Raw genomic sequence first — 27,837 nt, forward strand, 5'->3', positions numbered from 1 at the left:
CCAGGTACCCCTTGTGGGAATCAGACTACCTTGTTCCACTCCACCTTGTTTCTTTTAACTCGCACTTGTTCCCAAGTTCTTGCCGCCGAAGGAGTCTTTAAAGTCATCTTCTCCATTCCTCCACAGCACAATATCCTCCCCCTTCTCAGGTTTAGGTGGTTCTATTGCCATTATACAATCGTATAATTCGTGGTTGCGACGGCTTCTCTTCCCCCTGATTCTCCATCCCTCCTCTGTTGCTACACTACTAACCTTAGCATGCCTTAGAACACCCAGGTAAGTGGTTCCCACAGCTCCGGTGACATCTATCAGTCGACCCTTGCCCATCCAATTATCAAACCAGAAGTGACAGCTTCGACCATTCTTAACTTCAACCCTAAGAAACTGATAAACTACATCCCTCAGCTTAAGCAGTTTCCTCCATATCCATGACCCCTTACTATCATCTCTAACGTCCCAAAAAGAATTGTAGCGCAGCAAATAATGTCTCACCCAGCTAACCCATAGAGAGGTTGATTGTGTGAATAGTCTCCATATTAGTTTCAGAGCAAAAACTCTCGCAGAGTCTCGCAACTTCCTTACTCCTAGACCACCTTCATCCTTTGGAAAACAGAGATCCTCCCAACTCACTTTCGCCTTATGAGTTTGAATAGGTGAACCTGACCAGAGAAATGCACTACACATGCTTTCTATAGTATCAAGACATTTGGCTGGTAGTATAAACGCCGAGCTCTAGAAGTTTACCGTGCTGGAGATAACTGACTGGATCAGCTACAGTCGGCCAGCAAATGATAGTGATTTGTTGGACCATCAAAGCATTCTGTTGCGTATCTTGTCGATAAGCGGCTCATAGTCATGATTGGTAAGTGACTTTGTGGTCAGTGGCATGCCCAAGTAGCGGATGGGGAGTGTTCCTACCCCTACGTGCAAGGCCTCTGCCGTGGCTACAAGACTGCTTACATCACTACCTGACGCGTAGATAGACGACTTTGAAGCATTGATGTGGAGGCCATACATAGTTGCGAACCTTTTCATTGTTTCTAGAACTCCCAATAGCGACTCAGTTGTACCGTTGGTGAAGACCAGAATATCGTCAGCAAAGCTTAAATGTGTGAGCTTAACTTGATTGCACTGTGGGTGATAAGCAAATACTCCTGCCTCCGCTGCTTCATTTAGGAGCTTTGATAAAACGTTGTTGAGGATGACGTATAGGTAAGGCGAGAGAGAAGCCTTGCCTTATACCCCGGGCACTCGTGAAAAACCCCTCTGGGCTTCCATTGACTGACACAGAGAAAGGTTGTTGTTGATATACACAGACGTATCCAGTGAATGAACTGAGCCGGTAGTCCCATTGCTTGTAACACATAGATTATGAATGACCACTTAACGGTGTCAAAAGCTTTGGAAATGTCCAACTTGATCGCACATTTTTCTTTCCCCATTGTCTTGTGATATCCATTTACTAATTCAGAGGCTAGCAGCACATTCTCCAGCAACAAACGCTCAGTGATAAAAGCACATTGGTTAGCCTCAATCACTTCAGGGAAGATAATCTTGAGTCTTTTAGCAAGGACTTTCGATATTACCTTGTATAGAAATTTTCAACACGCTATTGGCCTGTACTCCTTCATTGACTGTGCACTTGTCGTCTTAGGAATCAGCAAAAGGATCGTCGCATTCACTCCAGTAGGCATGAAGCCAAATAAGAAAAATGATTACACTGCTATGATGAACTCCCTGCCTATGATAGGCCATGCTGCAACAAAGAATTCCTTGGTAAACCCGTCGGGGCCCGAGACCTTATCATTCGGCAGTGAGTGAAGGGCCTGAAGAATCTCCTTGGCTGTAATTGGGCCAATAAACATTTTTGCCTCTGCAGTGGAGCAGCGGTAAGTGAGGAGATCCTGTAACGCTGCAACTGATATTTCTTCTGTTGTGGCATCTTGACTCTGGAGAAAAATCTGAAAGTAAGTGACCGCTTCTTTTTTGATATCTGATTGGGATGTGAGCACTTCTCCCTGAGCAGTGACCAAACTTCTGATTGTGTTCTTTGCAGCCTGAGTCTGAATCACACTGTGGAAGAACTTTGTGTTACGGTCTCCTACTTGCAGCCACCGAACACAAGACTTCTGCTTAAAAAACTTCTTTTCAATGCGAGCAAGCTTATTCCATCTCTCTTCTCCCTCAGCAGCCAGCGCTACATTTGTTGGGGATGGATCTTGCAACACTCTATTTTGACAGGTACACATCTCTTCATAAGCTTGCTTGGTTCGAGCCGGGAGGTCCCCGTAGTGCGTTCGATTTAGGTTTCGCAGCGGTTGTTTAAGAAGCTTCAAGTTCCCATGAAATCTAGATAAAGCTGATCGAGACTGGTGGAGAGCCTCCGTAGAATCCCAGACCTCTTTTATAATCGGTAAGAAATCATGATGCTCAGTCAAGTAGTTAAAGAACTGGAATGGCTTCCTTGCTTATCTTGACGATTTCACTAGCATGTCATCTATGTTAACTTCCATCATTCTTCCGAGTTGTGTGGAGAACATCTTATTTACTAATCTTTGGAAGTGGCTCCGGCGTTCTTTAATCCGAATGGCATCACTTTGTAGCAGTATGTGCCCCGTTCGGTGATGAAGCTCGTTTTTTCTTGGTTGTCGGGGTTCATAAGGATCTGATTATAGCCGGAAAATGCATCCATGAAGGAAAGTAGTTCGTGTCCAGCTGTGGCTTCTACCAGCCGGTCGATGTGTGGTAGTGGGAAGCTATCTTTTGGGCATGCTTTGTTGAGATCGGTGAAATCGATGCACACTCTCCATTTTTCATTTTTCTTTTTTACTACGACTGGATTTGCGAGCCAGTCAGGGTATTGGACTTTGCAAATGGAACCGATTTTTAGGAGCTTGTCTACTTCGTCGTTTACAGCCTTGGCTCATTCGGGTCCTAGTTTCTTCGTTTCTGTTTGACGGGCTTAAACGTAGGGTCGACGTTTAGGTCGTGGGAGGTGATACTGATGTCGATTCCGGGCATGCTGCAGACCATGCGAATGTTTTGATATTTTGCTTGAAGAAAGACAAAAGATATGGGGCTTCAAATACCGATGAAAAAATGTGAGGCCTGAGGCGATCGCCTTTTTTTTACTATGGTTAGCACAAATCTGGCTATAGCTATTGTCCACAACATTATTTTTACTTAAAGCACTAGATGTACATCAATTAAACTTTATTGGTATATTTATTTCCACAGCTTATCTGTCAAGTTTCTACTGCCCAATTTTGTGAGCTTTCTAAGATAAAAATATATTTATTTTTAATTTATTTAAATATTAGTTTGTAAACAATAAAACTCTAGTTCTTAATATATATACATGTTGTTGTACAGTGAAAACTCTCCTAACCTTAAACTTTTTCGTAACTATTATCATTATACCAAAAGTTATTTTTAGAGATTCATACTTTATGAAAAATTTAGAATTTTTAATTTATTCAGTAAAAATTTTATTACTATAAATTTTATTTCATTTTTATTAATATGTTGTTTATTATATGTATATAATACTAATTTATATCTAATATGTATGCCACTCATACTTTTAAAAAACTACAGCTATAATATCACAGTCAAATGTTTACAGCAATAAAATATATAGATACATCAAAAAATCTACAACAATTATTATACAGCAAAAAAAAATAAAGCTGCAGCATTTACTAATAAGTGACCAAAACAGATGTGATCTCTTTAATTTAAGAGTGACACATATGTTTATTGTTGTAAAGTTTTTTTTTTTAAATCTGAACTTTTATTATTATTTTAATAATTTTATTATTTTGATCATCTCCTTGTGAATGACTAAAAAAGATATCATATAAAAGTGACACATGTGTCTATTATTATTTTTATTTTTACAAAAAGATCAGGATTATTATTATCTTATCACTGAAAGTCTTATGATTTAAGAGTGACACATGTGTCTAATGTTTTTAAGTTTTTAAACAGTTATGAGGATAATTATAACGACTAACCCAAAAAACATCAATTAAGTTTTTAACAATCTAAAAAAGTACCTCCTACCCGTATTTTTCTCAAAACTAGGAGGTAAAATTGTAAATATCTAAATATTTAATTATTATTATTATATTTTAAAAAGAAATCTAACAAAATTCTGAAGTATAACAATAACTGATAATCTTACGGTTTAAATCATCTTCTTATGAATGACCAAAACAGAAATCATCTCTATGATTTAATAATAAAATCATAAAAGTGTCCTTATTCAAATAAAAAATGTGGAATAAAACCCACTATAATAATGATACTAAATTTATTAAGAAAAAGAGAATCAATAATAACTAAAATTTTTGGATAATAATGGATTTAAATAGATTTTGAAAATTTTCAAATCAATAATAATAGATTTTGCTAAGACTTTAAAAATCCATGAACCAATAACACAATAAAATTTCATAATTTCAAAAGTTCATGAGAATTCATTTACCAAGAACATCCCTCCCCCTGGAAGACTCCCACTAACCCCTTTGTGCAAAGATTCACGTAATTTTGGTTAGCATTAATCTACATTTCTAGATTATTCCTATTATGTTTTCCCTAGTATTTTTTAATTTTTGTTTTGGCCTGTACAAGCAATTTAGTTTCTTGAAGCATCTTAGATTTCAAGTTTTATCTTTTGTAATCATCAAGTTTATTACAAGGTAATGATATTTATATCTTGTAATCATCAGTTTCAAAACAAAAGACAAATCAAACATATAATTAAACATTTTTATCTCTTAGAAGGGAATCAATATGCAGAGTCAAGATCCTCCCTTTGGTTTTAAGTTTTGTAACCAATAAACAGAGATATATGTTCAGATACATCAACAAAAACATGCATAAAGGTTTTTACAGTTTTACTTCTGATACTTCTTTTTCTTCCCCTTCGATGTTCTTAGCCGTCACTACTTGCTCATCTTCAGTTTTAGCGTTCATGGCGACGTCCACACCTGTGGTCTCCGAGTCTGCTTCCTCTACTTTCTCCTCTTTAGCTTCAGCATCCCTCGAGCTGTCTGCAATATCAGCACTTGGATCTTCCTTGGCTTCTTCTGCTAACGTCTTATTCGTGTCTACATGATCTTCATCTCCTGTTCTAACAATATTCCCATCGCGTGTTAGACCTCTCGGTGTTCCTGCCACCGTTCCCACCTTCTGTACACAGGTGTACTCATCATCATCATCGTCGTCAGAAGAAGAATCAGAATCAGTTACAGAATCAGACTCAGGAATGATCTCTTGTTGCCCATCTCTTGCTTTCTTGATTCCTTTAAGCGAAAACACATGCTTAAACTGTTTCGCAGATTTCTCAGCTTGTTTCAGAAAGCTCTTTGCAACATCCTTCATATGACCCTTACTGTGATTCTCCTCTCCATTCATACTCTCACTTTCCACACTCTTCCCTGTAAGAGGACCAGAGAGATTGTCATCGACGATGTACTTAACTCCAACATCCTTTTGGTTCATTGCCTTCACATTGATCCGAGGAGACTGACAATGTGACTCCTCTTCAATGCTCCCTATCGAAAAATCATCCTTTTTGTTGTTGTTCCTGTTAAACACGGACCCTATTTTCCTCAGCCCTCTACCAACAGACTTCATTGGGTTTCTTGATCCCTCTTGATTCTCATCCGTGCTGCTGCTAGTTTCGTTGTTTGGTGATCCATTGTTAGAAACTCTTTGCACTTGGTTATCAACACGTCTGCTCTTGCCTTTCCTTGGTTCCCAAATCTGTGAGACTTCAGGTCCTGGCCTTTGCACCCAGATTCCGGCATCTTCCTGCCCTTTAATGTTGATCGGCTCAACGTTGTCTGCAACGCTTGAAGCCTTTTCAGAACTCACTGAAGTGAAAGAACCTTTGTTTGTTGTATCAGAGGCAAAAGAAGTTTGTATGTCTTCCTTGCTTAGCTTCACTCCTTTGAAGGGATCCTCACTCCACTGTTTCAAGAATCAGAATCACTTAAAGAAATTATCCTGCGGTTAGAAACAGAAAGAGGTTTACCTTTTCACTGTCCTCGATTACGGTTATAGCGAGATGAAGCCTTCCCATTTTGATGTTCTGAAGAGGCAGCCACATATCGTTTCTTTGCCCGCCTCTAAACTCTCCAATGTTCACAGAACATGCACTGCAAAGAAAACAAGAAACTATTGATATATTCACACTGGTTTGGAGTAATGAAATGAGGGTTCAGGAGCAAACCCAAGGGTATCATCAACAAAATGATCTTTGTCTTTAACTTCAACGTTAAGTATACTAGGAGAGTCCCATGTAAAGATTGGTATCTTAAACTCTTCTTGCCATGTTGGGGACAGTGTTTTTCTCTTTATGTCTGTTTTGAATCTGTAAGCACCGAGTTTCCCTCTCAGATAAGGATCAGCCAAACCTGAAACCCCAAAAACATCAAAAAAGTTTAAACCTGAAAGAATTTCACAGTCGTGGTAATATCAAACACTGACCATTTAGGTCGGATGGCTTAACATCTGACGCTTCAACGACTTCAACTAAGACGTGAGCAACTGGTTCTTTCTCATCAACAAAGAACCAATTCTCTGGAGGCCAACACAGATAAAAGGGTGCAAAGTTAATGACAGCTTAAGAGATACTAATGAATGTAGACAGTACAGAAGTTAAAGATGGGAGTTAAGTTAATCAAATAGATACCTGGCTTTGGGCTAACAAACTTCTCCATGTCAACAACCAGCATGTTCGGCTGCAAGCAAATTATAAGAAGGGTATATTCAGAATGATCCGAGAAGAGAAACCAAATTACAAAACGCAACCAACGAGCTGTTGATCTAGTGGTAAAGGAATGGCGGAGTCAGTTCTCCCTGGGAGGGACTATTTTATCAAAAAAAAAGTTACAGAATGCAGTTCTTACCTGAACAAGGGTCTGTTCAAAAGCGATAGAAAGAAGCTTGTCCTGATTAAGAAATTAAATAAAATTAAGGATGAATATTTAGAAAGGTAAAACAAGAAGATTAAAAAATCTTGTTAAGACTACTTACTAGCCATCCTGCGATGCCTGGAAGTACAGCAACATCAAGGCCGTGAGTGAAGATTGGTTTAACAGTCATCTGGAAATAAGGAGGCTCTGCAAAGCACACACGTAAACGCCCCAAGAAAGGCCATCGACGAAGGAACTTCACCCCAACCAACACCTTTTCAGAGCAGAAGCAAACAAAAAGATATGTGTTTAGTTTACAAAAGTCACACATTCAGATAAAGTAAAAGAAAGGTGTTATTACCTTTCCTTCGACCTGCATTCCCGTCAAATGCAACTTTGTCCACATCCCAAAACCAAGCCTTTTCCTTAACTTCACAGCAAGTATGGCACTCATATCATCTGCTGCTAGAAAATTCATTCCAAGTTCCAGCACCTGTATGAACTCCACCATCAGTTCTGCTATAGATAATATCAAAGGGAAGAGATCAAAGTATGATGTTCTACTATACCAAGTGATCATCACCCTTGGATTGGCGAAGGACCCTAATATCAGTCAACAGTGGCGGTTTTTTGCCCATGTAAAGGTGCTGAATCACAGCTTTTTTCTGCACATACATAGTACAACATTGTCAATAACAACAACTAACTTCTTACAAGTTGCCATGTGGTTTTCATATTACACCATTCGTAGAGCTGTTGAAGTACTAAAAGAAAGTGAAAAGCCAAATAGATATAAGACCGACAAAATATGTTTTACTAGAATACCTACCGCAGTCCATGGTCTATACTTGTCTAAGAACCAAGGTATGATTGGACCAAGAATCTTCTCAGACGCAATCTGTTCCATGCATATAGGCCATATCTTCTCCACAGCATGATTCAACCACCGCACAGATTCAGAATCCGTTAGAACCTGAGAGGGGAAAAAAACAAAACTTGAGAAGCAAAGAAAAACATATCAAAACGAAGTTAATCAGTGAACACAGGCAAAAGTGAAAAGACTGTGAATACTTAGCACAAAGCCAGCACTTTCATAGCAACACTATAGTTGACTTAAACCATTAACCCATACTTCAAACAGAAAGAAAGATAAAGCAACCTAAGAGCTTTACAAGTTATAAGATCTCCTCTTTCTCGACATTAAAACATGAAAGATTCAATCTTTCCACCCAAAGAAACAGTAACAAACAAAGTTATAAATTACCCTTCTTTGATTAGCTTGCTTCCTCTCTTCAAACTGTAGTTGTCTCTTCAATCTCATCACATAGCGTTCATGAACCTGGACAAAACCAAAAGCAACAGTTTTTTTTTTAACCCAATCCAGACAAGTAACCCAAGAAAAACACAAAAAAAATACATACCAGGTAGAGATAAATGAGAGAGAGAAAGTAGAAGAAGCCGTGAGATCGATTCAGCCAAGAGAGAAACCAGAGGAAGAGTAACACAATCACTATATGATGGACTAGAAAAGACTCCATCGTCTGTATCCTTTCTATGATCAAACAAAAAAAAACCCAGAAGAGAAGATTCACAAAGATTCAATCTTTCTTTATCAAAGACCCATCATCCGAATCGATTCGAATTTGAAATTGTTCTGTTCAGAAAGATCAGAAGAAAAAAAAAAAAAAAAAAGATCAGAAGAAATAAAAGAAGATGCCAATAGTACTAAACTAGCGCGGAAGAAAACAAAAGAGAAACAAACAGAGGAGTTACTGTATCAGTATGGTGGGGGGTTTCCTTCTTTACTCAAGTCTAAAGGAACACGATTCGTTGACTCCCAAAATGTTTTGAGATTTGTGTTTCCCCTCTAATCCTAATCCAATCGTCTACTGAACTGGAATTTTTAGGGCCGGAAATTCAATCTTCCATTATTAAGACATTAATATATATATATATATATAATTATCTATACTAGATCTTTTCGTAGAGCGGCGCGGATTAGTGCACTAAAATATTTTTAGATATTTTTTTTTACATTTCTTTTCTCTCAAAATCATAAAAGGTTTAATAGAAAAAAAAACAAAAAAAATAATAACTCAAAATAATTTATTGTGATTTTTTGAATTGGTGAATTTTACTTTGTTCTTTATTGTGTTTATATTAAACTTTTTCAACAATTTTATGCAACCCAAATCTTCTTGTTTGAGGTGTCTCGTAAATTAATAATTGAGTTTTGTCTATTATGTCACTTATATATATATATATAATATTTTGAATTTTTGTTGGATATTATTATTGTTATGATAAATGGAAAAGAAAAAAACCTTTCAACTGTAGATATTGCAGGTTTCTAGATATGAGAGATGTTGCCTTCGCTCATGTTTAAGCGTTAGAGACGCCAATGACAGATAAACAACAATAAGAAAACTATGTGTAGATTATTTCAAGATTTGTGTATTGCTGATACTGTGATGCATGAGTTCGATCTATATCACCGGTCTTACTAATTTATCATCGTACAAAGTTCATAAAGTCAATCAGTTCAAAACTTTTTTTCAATAAGTCAATCAAGAGTTTAACCAAAAATTTAACACCGTTTGACATTGTTGTAGATATAGAGCAGGTGAGATGGAAGGAATCATTTATAAAGTATGTAAGAAGAAAGAGGATGGGAGATGAATTCATTCCACTGAAATAAAGCCTTAGAGACACTATATATGAGATTGATTAGCCTCGAGGAAATGTCTCGTATGAGAATATGGTTATGTTGATATATGTAATTATATTTTTATTTTATTATTTATTAGTATTACTGGATATATTTAAGTAAGATGGCTGATTGGAATATTTTGATTGGTTACTTTTTGTTAAATATTATGGCTTATGTTGAAGGTCTCTCTTTGAAAGATGTTTTTATCTTCTTCTTTTTTGTTTTATGTGTCATTTTTTTTGTTTTCTCATGTTTTAATTTTCCATTTTAGATTTTTATTAGTATGAATAATAATTTATTTTAAAGTATAATAGATCATTTTTTATTATTTGATTAGTGTTTTTCTACTTAGTTATATCAAAATTTTAGGAAATTTTTTCTAAACTGCCACATTCTAAATACAACTTTTTATGTTTATCTTAACCATATTTCTCTCACTTTTAAAAAGATAAATAAACACTTCTAATCATATGGTTAATTAATCTAAACTTAGGGTTTAGATTTGAGGGATAGTGTTTTGGAAAATGGGTATATGATTTTAATAAATATATAAATAAATACTTAATATTAAAAAAAATGAAAATAGTTTCAAAAAAATTTCTAATTTGAAAACAAAATCGAAAAAAGAAAATTTGACCAAAAAAGAAAATTTGAAAAAAAATATAAGAAGTTTCAATTTGAAAAATGTATGATTCAAAAATTATAAATTTATTATTAATTATATAAATTTTATATGTTTTTGTGTATCTTAACTTTTTAGTTAAACCATATTTTATTTTACTAAATTTCATTGTTTTATTATTTCCTTTGTTAAAGTAACTATATAATATTAATTGTCTTCGTCTTATTTTGTTTTCTTATCTCTTACTTTTATTCAAAATATATAAATACATTAATCTTTACACCTGGTGTTTTCATATTTTTATATTAATTTTAGATTAACACAAAATTAATATTTTTGTATATGCAGTATACAATATATTATTGTTTTTTGCTGTAACTTTACAATATATTATTGTTAAGTCCGCTTAGGTGAAGAATCTGTGATTGTGATGCTTTTATCGCTTTTTCACAGCTTTAAAATTGTTGATGAAGCACAGCTGTTGCTGTTTCATTGCTTCCTTCGTTTTTTCAACTACCTATATCTCTAGCTCATCATATAAATGTGCAGTTCCAGATTCTACGAGTGTGCAGCGCCTGCAAGTATATCCCCAAATATTTTTTAGATTACATGCATTGAAGATTTTTATATTTTATTGTGATTGAAAAAACTGTTTACCATGTTGCAGACTGAAAGCAAGATGAGTAGTTTAAGATATGAGGTAATGGTTTAGTACTAAATGATCTTCTTTGAGCTCAAATACTAAGGTAAAAAAGGAAATAAGGAGAAAAGAGTAACAGAGCACATCCCCCATATAGGAGCTCCTAAAATCACATTTTTCGTTCTCTTTATAATTTGAGCATCCTCACCTTCCACCTGAAATTCAAAATTTTCCACAGGCTAAGGAACTCACATTCACAATATAAAGATTTTGTTTTAAAAGAAAAAGAAAGACTATGTTTTTAAAAGATCACAAACATATTTGCCTTTGTTTTTTTTTTTTTGCAAACAATGAAACACTAAAAGAGAGATAAGCTTGAGAATCCAAGGCCTTGATTGTTGTCGAAGAAACAATATATAATTTCTAACAAAAAGTCAAATATCAGATGAAACAAACGACTTATTCTGTCTGAAGATCTGTTACAATTTAGGAGAATGTAAAACACAACTCCCACAAGGCATAACTTTTTCTTGCAAATTGTAACCAAAAATTATAGCAGATTCTAACTACAGAGAAAGTTTGTAACACAAAAGTTAACTTCTTCAACTCAACCACAACATTCAACGTCATATTTCAAACCAAATCGTGTCTCCAACTACATACTACTTATGTACTGTACACACCCCAAAAAGATCATCCATGTATTTGGCCTTTATGGTTTTTGCTCTGTTTTTGAATCTTTTGCAGCAACTTTTCCTTCATTTGTTCAACATAAGGAACAAACCAAACTTATACCAAATCGTTAGCAAAAAAACCTTAAGGACAAAAAAAAAAAAGAGAATAATAACCAACACTTTCCTGAAACTAAAGCGTGTTGCTGCCGTACGAATAGAGGTGTGTCTTTTTGAAAGAAAAACATCATGTAGCACCTTTCCGTCATTGATACTACATTTATATTGTGCAACCTAAAGGGATGTTTTTCCTAACCCTGGCTTGAAAAACGTTTTTCCTTGATCAATCTAGCCAATTCTCAAAGGGGTATTACTCTTACCTATAATAAAATCAAATACAACAACTGAGTGATTTCATATCTACAAAACAAATTCTACTTGATTCCAATTCAGTCTTAAGAATTCCGCGTTAACACCTTGATCAAGGCTGGTTCTGGCCACAACTATTCTCTGCTCTTAGCATTTTCGCTTCATTTGTTTCCTTAACAACAACCTCCCTGGACTTTGATCAAACTGTGCATCGTATCCACCATCTGTTAGACATAAGAAAACAATATTAGCAACATTGCACAAAAACAAATCTACTAAAACCAACTGAAAGATCGACACAAACCTGTGCGTAGTAGTGATTGTCACCGAACGTGTCAAGATTCTTATTGCAGATGTCAACAAAGAAAAAAGAACCAGCCTTGTAAGGACCTAAAAAAACTGCTGCAGCAGAGAATCTAGCATACAACCCTTCTGCTATGGAAACTACCTTGGACCATACACTTGTTACTATAGAAACAAACCAAAAAATCATATTTTAAATCTAGATATTAGAAGATGGATAAAGAAATTGAAGCTTTTAGGTAACCTTACATACAAACATTAAACATATAGAAAATATTGTAAAGATTCTGAGAATCAGTAAGCCATCAAATACAAAGATTCTGACCGGGTTCGAGGTATTGCCCTGAAGTTTCCAATTGCTTCCGTACAAACGTATCTGTAAAACATGGCAAGAAAATATCATAAGGTATACGGACGCAAACATTAAAAAGATGTGTCAAGAATTTCGGACCTATATCAAGGATATTATCAGGACCGGGGAGATAATGGCTACTACAATGATTTTGTTCTTTCACGTTGAGTAGGCTTGGCTGTCTCGGGGGAGAGGAAGGCTTCTCATGGGATTAGGGTTAGACAGGACTATGACTCCTATAAATACAAAATATGAGAAGAAACCGAACCAGTTTTGTGTGTGCGATAAATGCTTACGTTGGGAGGAGGAAACTGAAGGAACTAAGAACGTGAACTGATGAGATGATGTGGCTTGTAATTATAGTTATTGAGAGTTGACATGGCACAAACTCATATTCTAAGTGGCTGATTTAATTTGCTGAGGTGGATAGGCTCAATGGAGCTCATATCCCCCTTTTAGTATAGTATAGATTAAGATTTATAAGTGGAAGGTAAAAGTATTTTCACAAAAGAAAAATTGTTTAAACATATAATTTTTTCTTTTAAAATAAACTAGATTTCGATCCGCGCAGCCACGCTGTTTTTGTTTTCATTTATTTGTATATAAACATTTTGTTTTCAATTCTAAATTGGTATATATTATAATATATATGTGTCTATCAATTTTTAAAACATAATAAATTTACGGTATATTTTTTTCATTGAATAAATTTGTAACACCCGTCTCATTAACACTCGAGACCGGCGTGATACTAATCAACAACTTATATCTTAAATCCGTAAAAAGGTCTGAAAGTCGACTTCCATATAAATAACGAAATAAATCCATAAATCTCATAGTCGAAATAACTGAAATAATCGTCAAAATAATAAATAAAAGTCTGAGAAATAGAACAAAGGAAAACGCCTAAAAGCACCAGCTGTCCGATCAATCTCCTACTCGTCAGTCTCACCTGAAAGCGCAAATGAGGGGTGAGTAACGGGGAAGTCACTCAGTGAGGTATGGGATACTAAACCCGAAGTCCATGGACTCGGACAGAGCACTCCGAATAAATCTAATTTAATCCTAACGCGTTGCAAACACGGTACCTAAAGTACCCAAAGATCACACAACAGTCCTAGTGAGGTGCACACTCGCTGCCCACTAACAGGCCAAAACACCACCGAATATGTGCTCGGTAACACACGCCCGTAGACGATTTATCGACCTCGGAGCTTTGGCACAACAGGTCGACTAAGCTGTGCCGCAGCATACACCACACCCAATGTACTGGTCTCCGGCCGACACACGGAATTACGTCTCCATGGTCGGCTAACACCCAAATCACCTCAATATACTATATACATATATATTATCAATTATAAATGAACAAGCACTGTTGAACCATCTAACACCGTAGTTCCGGTTAAGCAAAGAACCTAAAACTAAGCAAACAATGACAGACTCGATTTCACATACACGGAACACATTAGAAATAAATAATACTTATTCGAGGTCCTAAGCCGTGTAAGAGAAGCTCGGGAAAAGACCCTCACCTTTGCCATGGGTTCTGAAGAAACCTGAGGAAACGCCGAATGGACCTTTACGGCTCTAACAAAGCAACTCTGGAACTCTCTGAAATTAGATCAATATGATATTCTGGTAGAACTGAACCATAGAGCAAACAGATGAATAACTCAAGAACTGACCGTTAACTTTTCGATCTCTCCAGTCATAATGTATTCCTATGTGTCCTCTATCCATAGACACCAAGTTTACTCCGATCGGACACCATTTGCTTAACCAAAGTAGCTTCATCTCTAGGCTGGTCGTAAACGCAAACTGCACCAACACCTCTCACGAAAACAAGCATAACTCTCAGAAAATAACTCAGAATAACGATCCGCTTGCAAGAGATGATAGATAAGAGAATTAACTACTTACTAAAAAATTTCCAGACTGAAAGATTTTGTTTCTGACGACCGTTTCTCACTTACACCGAGACTGGTCGGAACTGTCTCTGCAATTCAACAGCTTTATTCTTCGCCAAGAAAAAACGTAAATAAATTTCTAACCGTACGTCGATTTGATGATCGGATAGATGATCTGAAAATCTGGAATCGAGATCTTTCCAATGATATCTCGTCCGTTCCCTGGTTACTTCTGTATCAACGGTAAAACGCTGATGAAGTTGACTATTCGCGGATCCGATCTGTAGATATCAGTCCCAAAGAAACAACCATAACTCTTAGATAAAAATTCCAAATGACGATCTGCTTTCTGATACACATAGATATATGAGTGTAGAACATAACCTCAAAATTTAGCTTCCAAATACTCATATTTGATCGATCGTTCTTCTGTTCCCCCAAAACATGTCTGCTGAGCTCTAATCTCTCTTTTCGGATGGTGGGATGGCTTCTCTTTCATGGTGGCTATTTGTGGCTGTTCCGGTGACGTTCCGGCAGGGCTTTGCCATCCCCAAAAGTCTCTGTCTGTCAGAGGCCACCACGAAATCCATCTTAAATAAGAAAACTTTAGGGTTTTCTGCAATGTAATTGGGTTTTATTGGGCTAAATTTTTCCGGGCCGAGATTTGGGTCGTTACAAAATTGTTTCAAACTTTTACAAGTATTTGTATCTTCTTCTATATATATATTTTTGGATTAATATTTCATTATTAAAATCGTAACTATATATATAAATATTAGTAAAATATTGTTTTATTGTCATATTCAAAGATATTGTAATATTTCACAAATTTATAAAGTTTTTAAAAAATTAAACTTTTCGCTTCGTAGATTTATATTATCGAGTAAATAATTAAACATTTAGTTTTTGTTTAATTTTTAAAATAAACTATATAGTTTAAAATTTATTTTCATTGGTTTAAGGTACTAAAGATTAATCATTGTTAGATAATATAATTTTTGTTATTTAAAAAAAAATATTTATAATTTTAAAAGTTAACATCGACAAATATTTAAATAATTAACATATGGAGATATAGTATTACAACATTAAATTATATTCATTTAATTTATACTATCTATTAATCCAATAAATCATCTATTGTTTAAATTCAATTATTGATAGCCCAATAAAAATTTCTGGTAGGCCCAAAATTTAAATGATATGATTAAAAATTAAATGTAACATGACTTTATAGAAATATGTTCATTAAGTCCATTTTTAAAAAAAAGTCACACATGAATCAAGGTTGTGAATTCTGTTTTAATATATAAGATATCGTTTTTATCTTTAACAAATTTCTCGAAAAACTTTCTATTATATTTCTAGTTAAAGTTTTTATCCAAATTCCATTGAGAATTTTTCACTCACACTTTTCAATAAACTACTAAAAGTGGATCTGCTACCAAGAATGGCACGTGAGTAGGGAATATTTTTTCTTTAATTGACACTTTATAGTTTATTCTAAGCAGTTTAGATATACAAAGATAATGTGCCTGCGCTGCGCTTTATGTGGCGAGTGAATTCGCTAAGTATTTGACATGATTTTTTAATAATTTCAAAATGTAGTTATATATTTTTTATAAGATATTATTTATATGACATCATTTATAATGAATTCAGTAAATTGAACCTAAAAATCGTTGCAGTTAATTAAATATGTATCATTTATTCTTTCGTTATAGATCACTACAAAATCACAAAAGAATAATTGTTAAATAAAACGAAACATATTTCATCAGATATAAAGAACCGATTTAAAATGGTTATTAGAAAAACACATAATACTACACTATTTAATTTTACTATTTACTTAATGTTTAAAATAATTTTGATGTGAAATTTATATGAAAATACTTATAAATGGATCGATATTTGTTTATGATCCATGATATATAATTAATTATAAGATTAACATTCTTTAATTATACTATTTTGGAAAAACAAATTAGGTACACTACTGTTACTTATTGTCATTATTGCTAGATATTATGTAATTTCTGAAAATAAAAACCTCAAAGAATCTCTTTGGATTAAAAATAAATTGGTACCAAAACTGATACTAAGATAATTAATTTTTAACTGCAAATTTTAACATTTTTCATGGAGAATTCGGCCAAAAAAAACCTCAACTTTGTACGAATTGCCAAAAGAAACATGAACTTTTGAGCTGACCAAAAAAACACCAAACTTTCATTGACTTTAGAATTAATTAACAATGTTTTCGCTGACTTGCCAATTTAGCACGCCGTCAACAAATTTAACAGAAATATTTGACATCGTTTATTGTTGGCGTTAAGTGAAACGACGTCGTTTTCAAATGAGATGAAACGACGTCGTTTTACATGATTTGAAATTAAAAATATGTAGACCCCTGGATTCGAACCCGGGTTGTTTGGTCAAATGGCAAGGTCTTTTACCACTAGGCTAGTGGAACTTTCAAAGTACTTACTAACATGTTTACTTTTATTTGGTACTGATTGAATATAAAAATATTTTCTAAAAACTTAATAAGATCTTTAAAATTCCAAAAAAAATAAAAAATAAAGAAGATTTTTATAAAAAAAATTATTTTTCTTTTTTAAAAATAAAATTTTGTTTTTCTTTTTAAAAAATAAAAACTCTTCCAAAATTTTCTAAAAACTTTAAAAGATCTTTAAAATTCCAAAAAAAATTGAAAAAATAGAGAATTTTTTTATAAAATTAATTTTGAAATTAAAATAGAAAATAAAATTTTATTTTTTCTTTTCATAAAATAAAAAATCTTCCAAAATTTTCAATTTTTTTAATACATTTGCTAAAAGTTGAAATTAATTATACACACATAAAAAGTTGATAATTGTAACTTTAATTTTTTGCATTTTATTATAATTTTTAAAAAATTTGGATTTTTTAAAAAAATGAAAATTTTGGAAACTTTTTGACTTTTTAAAGAAAAAAAATATTTTACTTTTAATTCAAAATTAATTTTATGAAAATTTTGGGAGATTTTTTTTTAAGAAATATAAAATTTTATTTTTTTAAAGAAAAATAAAATTTTATTTTCAATTTTAATTTCAAAATTAATTTTATAAAAAATTTCTTTATTTTTTTCAAGTTTTTGGAATTTAAAGTTCGTTTTAATTTTATAGAAAATTTTGGAAGAGTTTTTATTTTTTAAAAAGAAAAATAAAATTTATTTTCAATTTTAATTTCAAAATTGATTTTATAAAAAATTTCTTATTTTTCAATTTTTTGGAATTTTAAAGATCTTTTTAAGTTTTTAGAGAATATTTTTATATTCAATCAGTACCAAATAAAACTAAACATGTTAGTAAGTACATTGAAAGTTTCATTAGCCTAGTGGTAAAAGACCTTGCCATTTGACCAAACATCCCGGGTTCAAATCCAGGGGTCTACATATTTTTAATTTCAAATCATGTAAAACGACGTCGTTTGACTTAACGCCAACAATAAACGACGTCAAATATTTCTGTTAAATTTGTTGACGGCGTGCTAAATTGGCAAGTCAGCGAAAACATTGTTAATTAATTCTAAAGTCAATGAAAGTTTGGTGTTTTTTTGGTCAGCCCAAAAATTCATGTTTCTTTTGGCAATTCGTACAAAGTTAAGGTTTTTTTTGGCCGAATTCTCATTTTTCATGGTGTCTCTTTTGATCTTTTTTGCTTGATATACTTGATATTCCTTCTTCATCTCATTGGATTGTTGTTTTTGGGTGGCACCAAATGTACAATAGTCATTGTTTGTGTGTGTTTGAATTAGACATGTTAGTTAAATCTGTTGAGCAATTTTTAGCTATTCTTAGTCATAGTTAAATCTGTTGAGCAATTCGTACATATTTTTAATTTCAAATCATGTAAAACGACGTCGTTTCATCTCATTTGAAAACGACGTCGTTTCACTTAACGCCAACAATAAACGACGTCAAATATTTCTGTTAAATTTGTTGACGGCGTGCTAAATTGGCAAGTCAGCGAAAACATTGTTAATTAATTCTAAAGTCAATGAAAGTTTGGTGTTTTTTTGGTCAGCCCAAAAATTCATGTTTCTTTTGGCAATTCGTACAAAGTTAAAGTTTTTTTTGGCCGAATTCTCATTTTTCATGGTGTCTCTTTTGATCTTTTTTGCTTGATATACTTGATATTCCTTCTTCATCTCATTGGATTGTTGTTTTTGGGTGGCACCAAATGTACAATAGTCATTGTTTGTGTGTGTTTGAATTAGACATGTTAGTTAAATCTGTTGAGCAATTTTTAGCTATTCTTAGTCATAGTTAAATCTGTTGAGCAATTCGTACATATTTTTAATTTCAAATCATGTAAAACGACGTCGTTTCATCTCATTTGAAAACGACGTCGTTTCACTTAACGCCAACAATAAACGACGTCAAATATTTCTGTTAAATTTGTTGACGGCGTGCTAAATTGGCAAGTCAGCGAAAACATTGTTAATTAATTCTAAAGTCAATGAAAGTTTGGTGTTTTTTTGGTCAGCCCAAAAATTCATGTTTCTTTTGGCAATTCGTACAAAGTTAAGGTTTTTTTTGGCCGAATTCTCATTTTTCATGGTGTCTCTTTTGATCTTTTTTGCTTGATATACTTGATATTCCTTCTTCATCTCATTGGATTGTTGTTTTTGGGTGGCACCAAATGTACAATAGTCATTGTTTGTGTGTGTTTGAATTAGACATGTTAGTTAAATCTGTTGAGCAATTTTTAGCTATTCTTAGTCAATGTAGTGAGCCATTTATCTTGTAGTTTTAGGGACTGAGTTGTTTTTATGATTATGTATTTGACGCTTTTCAGATCAAAATCATATGAAATTTTTTCTTAGTGTTTTTAGATTTGGGATTATTTTACTTTATGTTTTTTTTTGTGTCAGAATTTGTTTTAGGGTGATGTGTATTTGTGTTACCCGTTGAAGCTAAGATCACGAAGAAGATCATCTTGAGACTTCAGTGCCAAAACTGCAAGCACTTTGCTCAACACTCCATCAAGGTAAAAGGACATATCTCCATGCATCAATATCAATTCATGTGTATTCATGAGTACTGCATGTTATTCTTGTCGCAGTAGTCACGTGAAGGCCTGTTTATTTCTTCTTTGTAGCGGAAATCTATAGATGATAGAGATACACAAAAAGTTTCAAACGTGTTCCTTTGAAACAATTTGGAATCAGAAGTGTTCCATAGTTCATAAATCTAAACCCATAGACCACATGTATATTAAAAACATTTCTTTGAGCCAGGTGGGAATGTGACATTGGTAAAAAGCTTCAGCCTTGGGCTCATCACTGTTCAAGCGATGGAAGAAGAAAACATTGAAACGTGGAGCACTTAATCAAGAATGAGACAACATGTCAGGCCAAGAGTCATCGTTCGAACTGCAAGACATCAAAGACGAAGAACCCTGAGGTTCCACTTCCATCCCCATATTGAGTGTAAGCGCAAATGTTGTTATGAGCAGAACAACCTGAATTAGAGGACAGAACTCCCCAGCTGCCACTACAAGAAAACAGCGGTATTCTGACGGACATTCCGACGGAAAATGAAATCCTCGGAATATCCCGAGGAATTTCCGAGGATATTCCGAGGAAACACAAAATTTGGTTTTCTCGGAATTTCCTCGGAATATACCGACGGAATTCCGAGGAAATATTAATCCGTCGGAATATTCTTATGGAATACCGAGGAAAAACGTATTCCTCGGAAAAAACCGATGAATTCCGAGGATATATTATAGCCGTTAGAAAGCCGTTGGGGGATTTTAAAAATTCCGAGGAAATTCCGACGAACTAGCCGTTTCCGTCGGAATTCCGTCGGAATTTCCTCGGTCTGTCGGCAGGATTTCAACTATAAATACAAGCATCTCTCTTCCTCTTCATTCACTCCATATCTTCATCCTCTCTCTTACTCTCTTTACACACGAATTTGATTCATAAAAAACATGTCTTCTTCAAATTATTTTCGTTCTTGGATCGATCGACCTCATTTGGATCCGAACACGAGATTGCTTACGGAAGAATACTAACGAGGTATAACCGAATTCATGGGGTTAGTTCACCGACAACCGGAAGCAAAAACAGGTATGTTAAGATGTCCTTGCTCTAATTGTAAAAATAGAAAGATTATTAAAGAGTGGGATATTTGGACTCATCTATATTTGAGTGGGTTTACACGAAGTTACAAAATTTGGTATCATCATGGGGAAACTGATTATGAACATGGTAGTACTAGTGAACCTCAGCCAGCGGTTAGATTAGAAGAACCAATTAGAACGAATGTAGATTATGGTGTAGGTACTGAGGAGATGGTAAATGATCATTTTAGAGGGGAAGATTTACCTAATGCACAAGCTAGGAGATTTTATGATATGTTGGATGCTGGAAAGCAACCATTGTACGAAGGTTGCAGAGATGGTCATTCAGCTTTATCATCTGCTACAAGATTGATGGGCATTAAAACAGATTATAATTTGGCTGAAGACTGTGTGGATGCGATTGCTGATTTTGTAAAAGGTATTCTACCCGAGGATAATGTAGCTCCTGGTTCATACTACGAGGTTCAAAAACTCGTAGCTGGTCTTGGTTTATCATATCAGGTAATAGATGTATGCAGCGACAACTGCATGATTTATTAGAGGGCGGATGAACAACGGGTTACATGCAAATTTTGTGGAAAGCCTCGTTATAAAGATACGAGTGGAAGAGTTCCAGTGCCATATAAAAGGATGTGGTATTTGCCTTTGACGAAAAGGTTGCAGAGGTTGTATCTGTCTGAATGCACACCGCAACCAATGAGATGGCATGCAGAGCACTCAACAGATGGTGAGATCAGACATCCTTCAGATGCAAAAGCGTGGAAGCATTTCCAATCAAAGTATCCCGACTTTGCGTATGAGAGAAGAAATGTCTACCTTGGATTATGTACTGATGGTTTCAGCCCGTTTGGCAAGAGTGGAAGACAGTATTCTCTATGGCCAGTCATTCTTACACCATACAACCTACCCCCAAACTTGTGCTTGCGACGAGAGTTTTTGTTTCTCTCGATTCTCGTTCCCGGACCAGAGCATCCTAAGAGATCACTTGATGTGTTTCTTCAGCCACTAATATATGAGTTGCAACAACTATGAGCTCAAGGTGCTGAAACATACGATGTTTTGTGTAAAGAAAACTTTCAAATGCGGGCAGTACTAATGTGGACAATAAGTGATTTTCCATCATATGGTATGTTATCTGGATGGACAACGCATGGAAGGCTATCATGTCCATATTGTCAAGATAACACTGATGCTTTCCAACTAAAATACGGAAGGAAAACGTGTTGGTTTGACTGTCACAAGAGATTCCTACCACCTGATCATCCATATCGTAGGAGTAGGAATTTTTTTACGAAGAACAAGAGGGTGTTTGACAGTCCACCTCCGGAAATTTGTGGGAAAGATTTGAAGACACAACTAAGAGCTTTTGGTGCAGAAAGGACGCCAGACGTCGGTGGACATGAGCGTTTTCCGGTAGATGCTGTTGGAGACCTACATAACTGGCACAAAAAAAAATATTTTCTGGGATCTGCCATACTGGGAGGATCATCTGCTAAGGCATAATTTAGATGTCATGCATATTGAGAAGAACTTTTTTGACAATCTCATGAACACGATCCTTAATGTTCAACGTAAAACAAAGGATAATTTGAAGTCAAGACTGGATTTAGTCGATATATGTGCTCGTTCAGAACTTCATGTTGATGAGAATGGTAGGGCTCCTTTTCCCATATACCGACTTGATGCAGAGGGAAAAGATGCGTTCTTTGATTGGATTTCAAACGATGTGGAATTTCCAGACAGTTACACATCTAATTTGCGTAACTGTATCGACAGAAAGGAAGGAAAGTTTACTGGCTTGAAAAGCCACGATTGCCATGTAATGATGCAGCGCCTCCTTCCGTTTGCCTTCAAGGAACTATTACCACGAAATGTTCATGAAGCAATTGCAGGGATAAGTGGTTTCTTCCGCGATTTATGCACGAGATCAGTGACTCTTGAAGGTATTGAAAATTTAAAGACTAATATAGCCGTGATTCAGTGCAACCTTGAGAAGATATTTCATCCCTCATTTTTTGATGTTATGGAGCATCTTGTTATTCACCTGGCAAGAGAATTGGAACTTGGTGGTCCTGTGCAGTATAGATGGATGTATCTGTATGAGCGGTATATGTTCCATTTGAAAAAGATGGTGAAAAATTTAAGTAGGGTGGAAGGTTCTAGAGTCTCACAGATGATCAATGAAGAAACTTCAAACTTTGCCGAGTACTACTTTCCAGCAGAAGTTCAGACCAAAAACAGAAGACCTACTCGGCATGATGATAGAGGCGAACGGGCAACATATCATGTTACGGTTCCAGACATTTTCACAGACGTTGGACGACTTAGCGGAAAACCAAAGGACCGTCGACTTACTGAGCAGGAGCGCAGTAATTTGCAAACATATTTGCTCACCAACTGCGAAGATGTTCTTCAATATGAGAGGTAAATAAATTAGCTTACAAATTTTTATTTTAACAAGTTGAAATTTAAATCTTAATTAATTACATTATTGTCATCATATGTACAGGATTTTTATGGCAGAAAAGAGGTTCGAATATAGATACGCCACAGAGGATGAACTAGAAGAAATGAAGCAGAGAGAATTTTCTGGATGGATGTTTACTTATGTGAGTGCTTTAAACAAATTAAAATATTATTTATCACAAATTTATACTAATTCACATTTATTGATATAACATATATATGTGCTATTAATATAGGTGTCCGCTGGTTTGGCCAGAGGTGAAACATTTGATGATTGGATACGCGAGATGGTCGTTGGAGCAAAATTTGTTGTGAAGTCATATCCGAGATTTTATACTCGAGGATATGCATTCACAACTCAGAAGAGAAGACGTTCGAGTACGACTTATGATGCTGGCGTTTGTTCTGCATCAGGAGATGATGTATACTACGGACACATACATGAGATTTTGGAAATCAAGTATTTGGGCATGGTTGGATTGCGCTGTACTGTTTTCTATTGTGATTGGCACGACAACACTCTAGATCGAGGTGTGAGAACAGATGCATTTGGTGTTACATCAGTAAATTCGAGGCGAAAGCTGCAATATTATGATCCTTTCATTCTTGCTTCTGAGGCTGATCAGGTAATTAAATATTAATTATTTAGAATGATTCATCATCATGTGTATTAATTTATAATTTTACTAATAATTTTTTAAATGTTACATGTTTGTTATATCAAGTACCCCCGGATAAGGAACAGAGATGATCCATGGGTTACTGTTACAAGACTCAACCCGAGAGGCCGAGTTCAGGGAAGTTCTGAGCTGGAAGACCCACTACAACCAAGCACATCCGGCAACTTAAGTACAGCAGAAGATTTACCTGGAGTTGGCCTTGTAGTCGATTTAACCGACTTCGGAGAGGAAGCCGTCGTTCACGTAGAGGATGAACCAGTGATTGGAGAGTTTCACCAAGATCCAGATTCTGATTCATCTGGTGATGATGACTCGAAAACAGACTAGCATCGACTTTTTTTTTATTGGAATATTCCGACGGAATACCGAGGAAATTCCGAGGAAGATAAGGGTTTCCTCGGAATTTCCTCGGAATATTCCGAGGAAATTCCGAGGAAGTAGAGTTTTTAAACAGAAAAAACATTTTGCGGTTTGAATAACACTTATATAACCCTTATTAAGTGTCTTAGACTGATCATGAAGTCAAAAATTTGTTCCTTACCCTATAATAAACACTTTTCCGATTGTATCAACGAAATCCCCACAACATAAGAGAAACACTTATACACTTTAATGAACGGTAAAGGGAATACTTACAATTCGTTTTGAAATTTTGTTATTTCATGGTTTATGATCATCTATACAAAGAATCCTCAATGGTATACATTACAATTGTATAAGAAATGAAATACGACAAAAAAAAATCGATGTTTTGAAACCCCAAACACTAGTTCCTCGGTATTTTCTCGGACTATTCCGACGGAATTCCGAGGAAGATAAGGGTTTCCTCGGAATTCCCTCAGAATATTCCGAGGAAATTCCGAGGAAGTAGGGTTTTTAAACCGAAAACAACGTTTTGCGGTTTGAATAACACTTATATAACCCTTATTAAGTGTCTTAGACTGATTATGAAGTCAAAAATTTGTTCCTTACCCTATAATAAACACTTTTCCGATTGTATGAATGAAATCCCCACAACATAAGAAAAACACTTATACACTTTAATGAACGGTAAAGGGAATACTTACAATTCGTTTTGAAATTTTGTTATTTCATGGTTTATGATCATCTATACAAAGAATCCTCAATGGTATGCATTACAATTGTATAAGAAATGAAATACGGCAAAAAAAAATCGATGTTTTGAAACCCCAAACACTAGTTCCTCGGCATTTCCTCGGAATATTCCGACTGAATTCCGAGGAAGATAAGGGTTTCCTCGGAATTCCCTCGGAATATTCCGAGGAAATTCCGACGAAGTAGGTTTTTAAACCGAAAACAACGTTTTGCGGTTTGAATAACACTTATATAACCCTTATTAAGTGTCTTAGACTGATTATGAAGTCAAAAATTTGTTCCTTACCATATAATAAACACTTTTCTGATTGTATGAACGAAATCCCCACAACATAAGAGAAACACTTATACACTTTAATGAACGGTAAAGGGAATACTTACAATTCGTTTTGAAATTTTGTTATTTCATGGTTTATGATCATCTATACAAAGAATCCTCAATGGTATGCATTACAATTGTATAAGAAATGAAATACGGTAAAAAAATCGATGTTTTGAAACCCCAAACACTAGTTCCTCGGTATTTCCTCGGAATATTCCGACGGAATTCCGAGGAAGATAAGGGTTTCCTCGGAATTCCCTCGGAATATTCCGAGGAAATTCCGAGGAAGTAGGGTTTTTAAACCGAAAACAACGTTTTGTGGTTTGAATAACACTTATATAACCCTTATTAAGTGTCTTAGACTGATTATGAAGTCAAAAATTTGTTCCTTACCCTATAATAAACACTTTTCCGATTGTATGAACGAAATTCCCACAACATAAGAGAAACACTTATACACTTTAATGAACGGTAAAGGGAATACTTACAATTCGTTTTGAAATTTTGTTATTTCATGGTTTATGATCATCTATACAAAGAATCCTCAATGGTATGCATTACAATTGTATAAGAAATGAAATACGGCAAAAAAAATCGATGTTTTGAAACCCCAAACACTAGTTCCTCGGTATTTCCTCGGAATATTCCGACGGAATTCCGATGGATATTTAAGTATCCGTCGGAATTTCCTCGGAATATTTTCATTTAACCGGGCAAATATTTCGCGAAAATTGAAATCAGAATTCTGAGGAAATTCCGACGGAAACTATCCGTCGGACCCTAGGTTTTATAACCACGAGTCGCTTCTTCTTCCCCATTTCTCTCTTCTTCCTCTGCGCGGCTCCTCTCCCTCCTCTCCGGCGATCTCCTCCTTCTCTCCGACGATATCTCCGGCGATCTCCCCCTTCTCTTACACAAATCATGTAAGAACCCTATCCCACTCTCTTAGGTTCTATTTGTTAGGTTTTTGTGTAGATTTGATAGATTTTTGTTCGGCTGATTGGTTAGGATTGTGATTTTGTTGTATAATAGGTTTAGAATTGTGATTTGGTTGAATAATTTGTTTTGTTGAATTGATTTAGAATTTTTTTATAAATTTTTTATTTTTTTGTATTTATAAAATCGATTTTTGTATATAAATTCGATTTTTGTGTATAAATTCGATTTTTGTATTTTACAAAATGATTTTTGTATATAAATTCGATTTTTTGGATTTTACAAAACGTTTTTTGTATATAAATTTGATTTTTTGGATTTTACAAAACATTTTTAATATCTATAAAACTTTTTTTGTGATTAAAAACTATTATTTGGGATTTAAAAATATATATATATATATATTATATAAATTTCTATATTTATTAAACATTTTTAATATTATTAAAACTATTTTTTGTAATTACTAAACTATTTTTTATTTATTAAAACTATTTTTTGTTTATTAGAACTACTATTATATATTTATTAAACATTTTTAATATCTACAAAACTTTTTTTGTGATTAAAAACTATTATTTGGGATTTTTTTAAAAAACAAAAATATATATATAAAATATATATATATATATATATATATTATATAAATTTCTATATTTATTAAACATTTTTAATATTATTAAAACTATTTTTTGTAATTATTAAACTAATTTTTATTTATTAAAACTATTTTTTGTTTATTAGAACTATTTTTATATATTTATTAAACATTTTTAATATCTATAAAACTTTTTTTGTGATTAAAAACTATTATTTGATATTTTTTTTTAAAAAAAAATTAATTTATATATTTCTATATTTATAAAATAATTTTTTTTAATTTACAGGTCTCGAGATGATCAGACCCGGCCTCGACAGCGTCGTGGTCGTGGTGGTACGGGGAGCCAGTCTCGGGATTCCAGCCATTTTCAGGATTCCCCTTCGCCCCACAGCTCCTACCGTACATCTCCCTCTGCTGCACCCGCTCCTGCTCCTCTCGCTCCCGCTGCTGCACCCGCTCCTGCTCCTCCGGGTCCTACGGGAGTGATGAGTGTTGCGGAGTTGGTTCGACAGCCCGGTCGTGACCATCTTCCCTATCTCACTCCGTATCCACATGGACGGGGTCAAACATGGTAATTAAACATATTTTTTTTTCATTAAAATTTGATTCATTATTAACCGTTTGTTCTTTTTATTAGGTTCAACCGATCCGGGAACGAGATCAGCGCATGGATCAACTGTATGATGTACTCGGTCCTCGACAAGGGACATCCGACTTTCACTGACTTCCCTACCGACAAGCAGCATCTGTGGTTTCGTCAGTTTGCGGTAAGTATTCAAATTTTTTACTTATATTTTTAATCTTTAATATAAATTTTCTACTAATTGTGTTTTTTTTCAGCAAGAATTCAACTGGAATTCCGATGAGACGCTCTTTATCTATCACCACTTCGTCCATAAAGTTATGGACAACAATGTGAAGCAGATCCACGAGTGGAAGAAGAAGTGGGAAATCAACAAGGTTTGTTTTTAATTTATTAAACAATTGTTTAATTTATTAAAATATTTTTTAATTTATTAAACTATTTTTTTTTTATTAAAAGGTCCCAAAGTCGATAAACAACACGGTCTGGACGG

At 34.4% G+C, this 27,837-nt stretch overlaps 2 protein-coding genes and 1 long non-coding RNA gene across 4 annotated transcripts; all 3 read right to left on the reverse strand.

The window, feature by feature from the left end:
* Positions 1-810: 810 nt before the first annotated feature.
* LOC106350501 lies at positions 811-1,442 on the reverse strand. Its single transcript, XM_013790380.1, has 2 exons — positions 1,319-1,442; positions 811-1,235 (listed from the first exon to the last, which is right to left on the reverse strand). Exons 1-2 carry the CDS (start codon positions 1,440-1,442, stop codon positions 811-813), a joined length of 549 nt encoding a protein of 182 aa, XP_013645834.1.
* Positions 1,443-4,761: 3,319 nt separating this feature from the next.
* LOC106348208 (C2 domain-containing protein At1g53590) lies at positions 4,762-8,843 on the reverse strand. Its single transcript, XM_013787897.3, has 13 exons — positions 8,700-8,843; positions 8,348-8,580; positions 8,191-8,265; positions 7,756-7,899; positions 7,496-7,591; positions 7,288-7,419; positions 7,048-7,200; positions 6,921-6,962; positions 6,704-6,752; positions 6,499-6,591; positions 6,242-6,425; positions 6,044-6,167; positions 4,762-5,979 (listed from the first exon to the last, which is right to left on the reverse strand). Exons 2-13 carry the CDS (start codon positions 8,462-8,464, stop codon positions 4,894-4,896), a joined length of 2,295 nt encoding a protein of 764 aa, XP_013643351.1. The 5' UTR covers positions 8,465-8,580; positions 8,700-8,843; the 3' UTR covers positions 4,762-4,893.
* A 4,533-nt stretch (positions 8,844-13,376) lies between these two features.
* On the reverse strand, positions 13,377-15,062 carry LOC125588845. 2 transcript variants are annotated; one of them, XR_007325021.1, is made up of 3 exons: positions 14,888-15,062; positions 14,282-14,784; positions 13,377-14,207 (listed from the first exon to the last, which is right to left on the reverse strand). It is a non-coding gene; the product is annotated as an uncharacterized LOC125588845 (long non-coding RNA). The 2 variants fall into 2 exon arrangements; XR_007325020.1 differs by having other exon boundaries at positions 13,377-14,784.
* Between the last annotated feature and the right edge of the window lie 12,775 nt (positions 15,063-27,837).

This window comes from Brassica napus, chromosome C6 (assembly GCF_020379485.1).
Source record: "Brassica napus cultivar Da-Ae chromosome C6, Da-Ae, whole genome shotgun sequence".
In the NCBI taxonomy this organism is placed as follows: Eukaryota; Viridiplantae; Streptophyta; class Magnoliopsida; order Brassicales; family Brassicaceae; genus Brassica; species Brassica napus.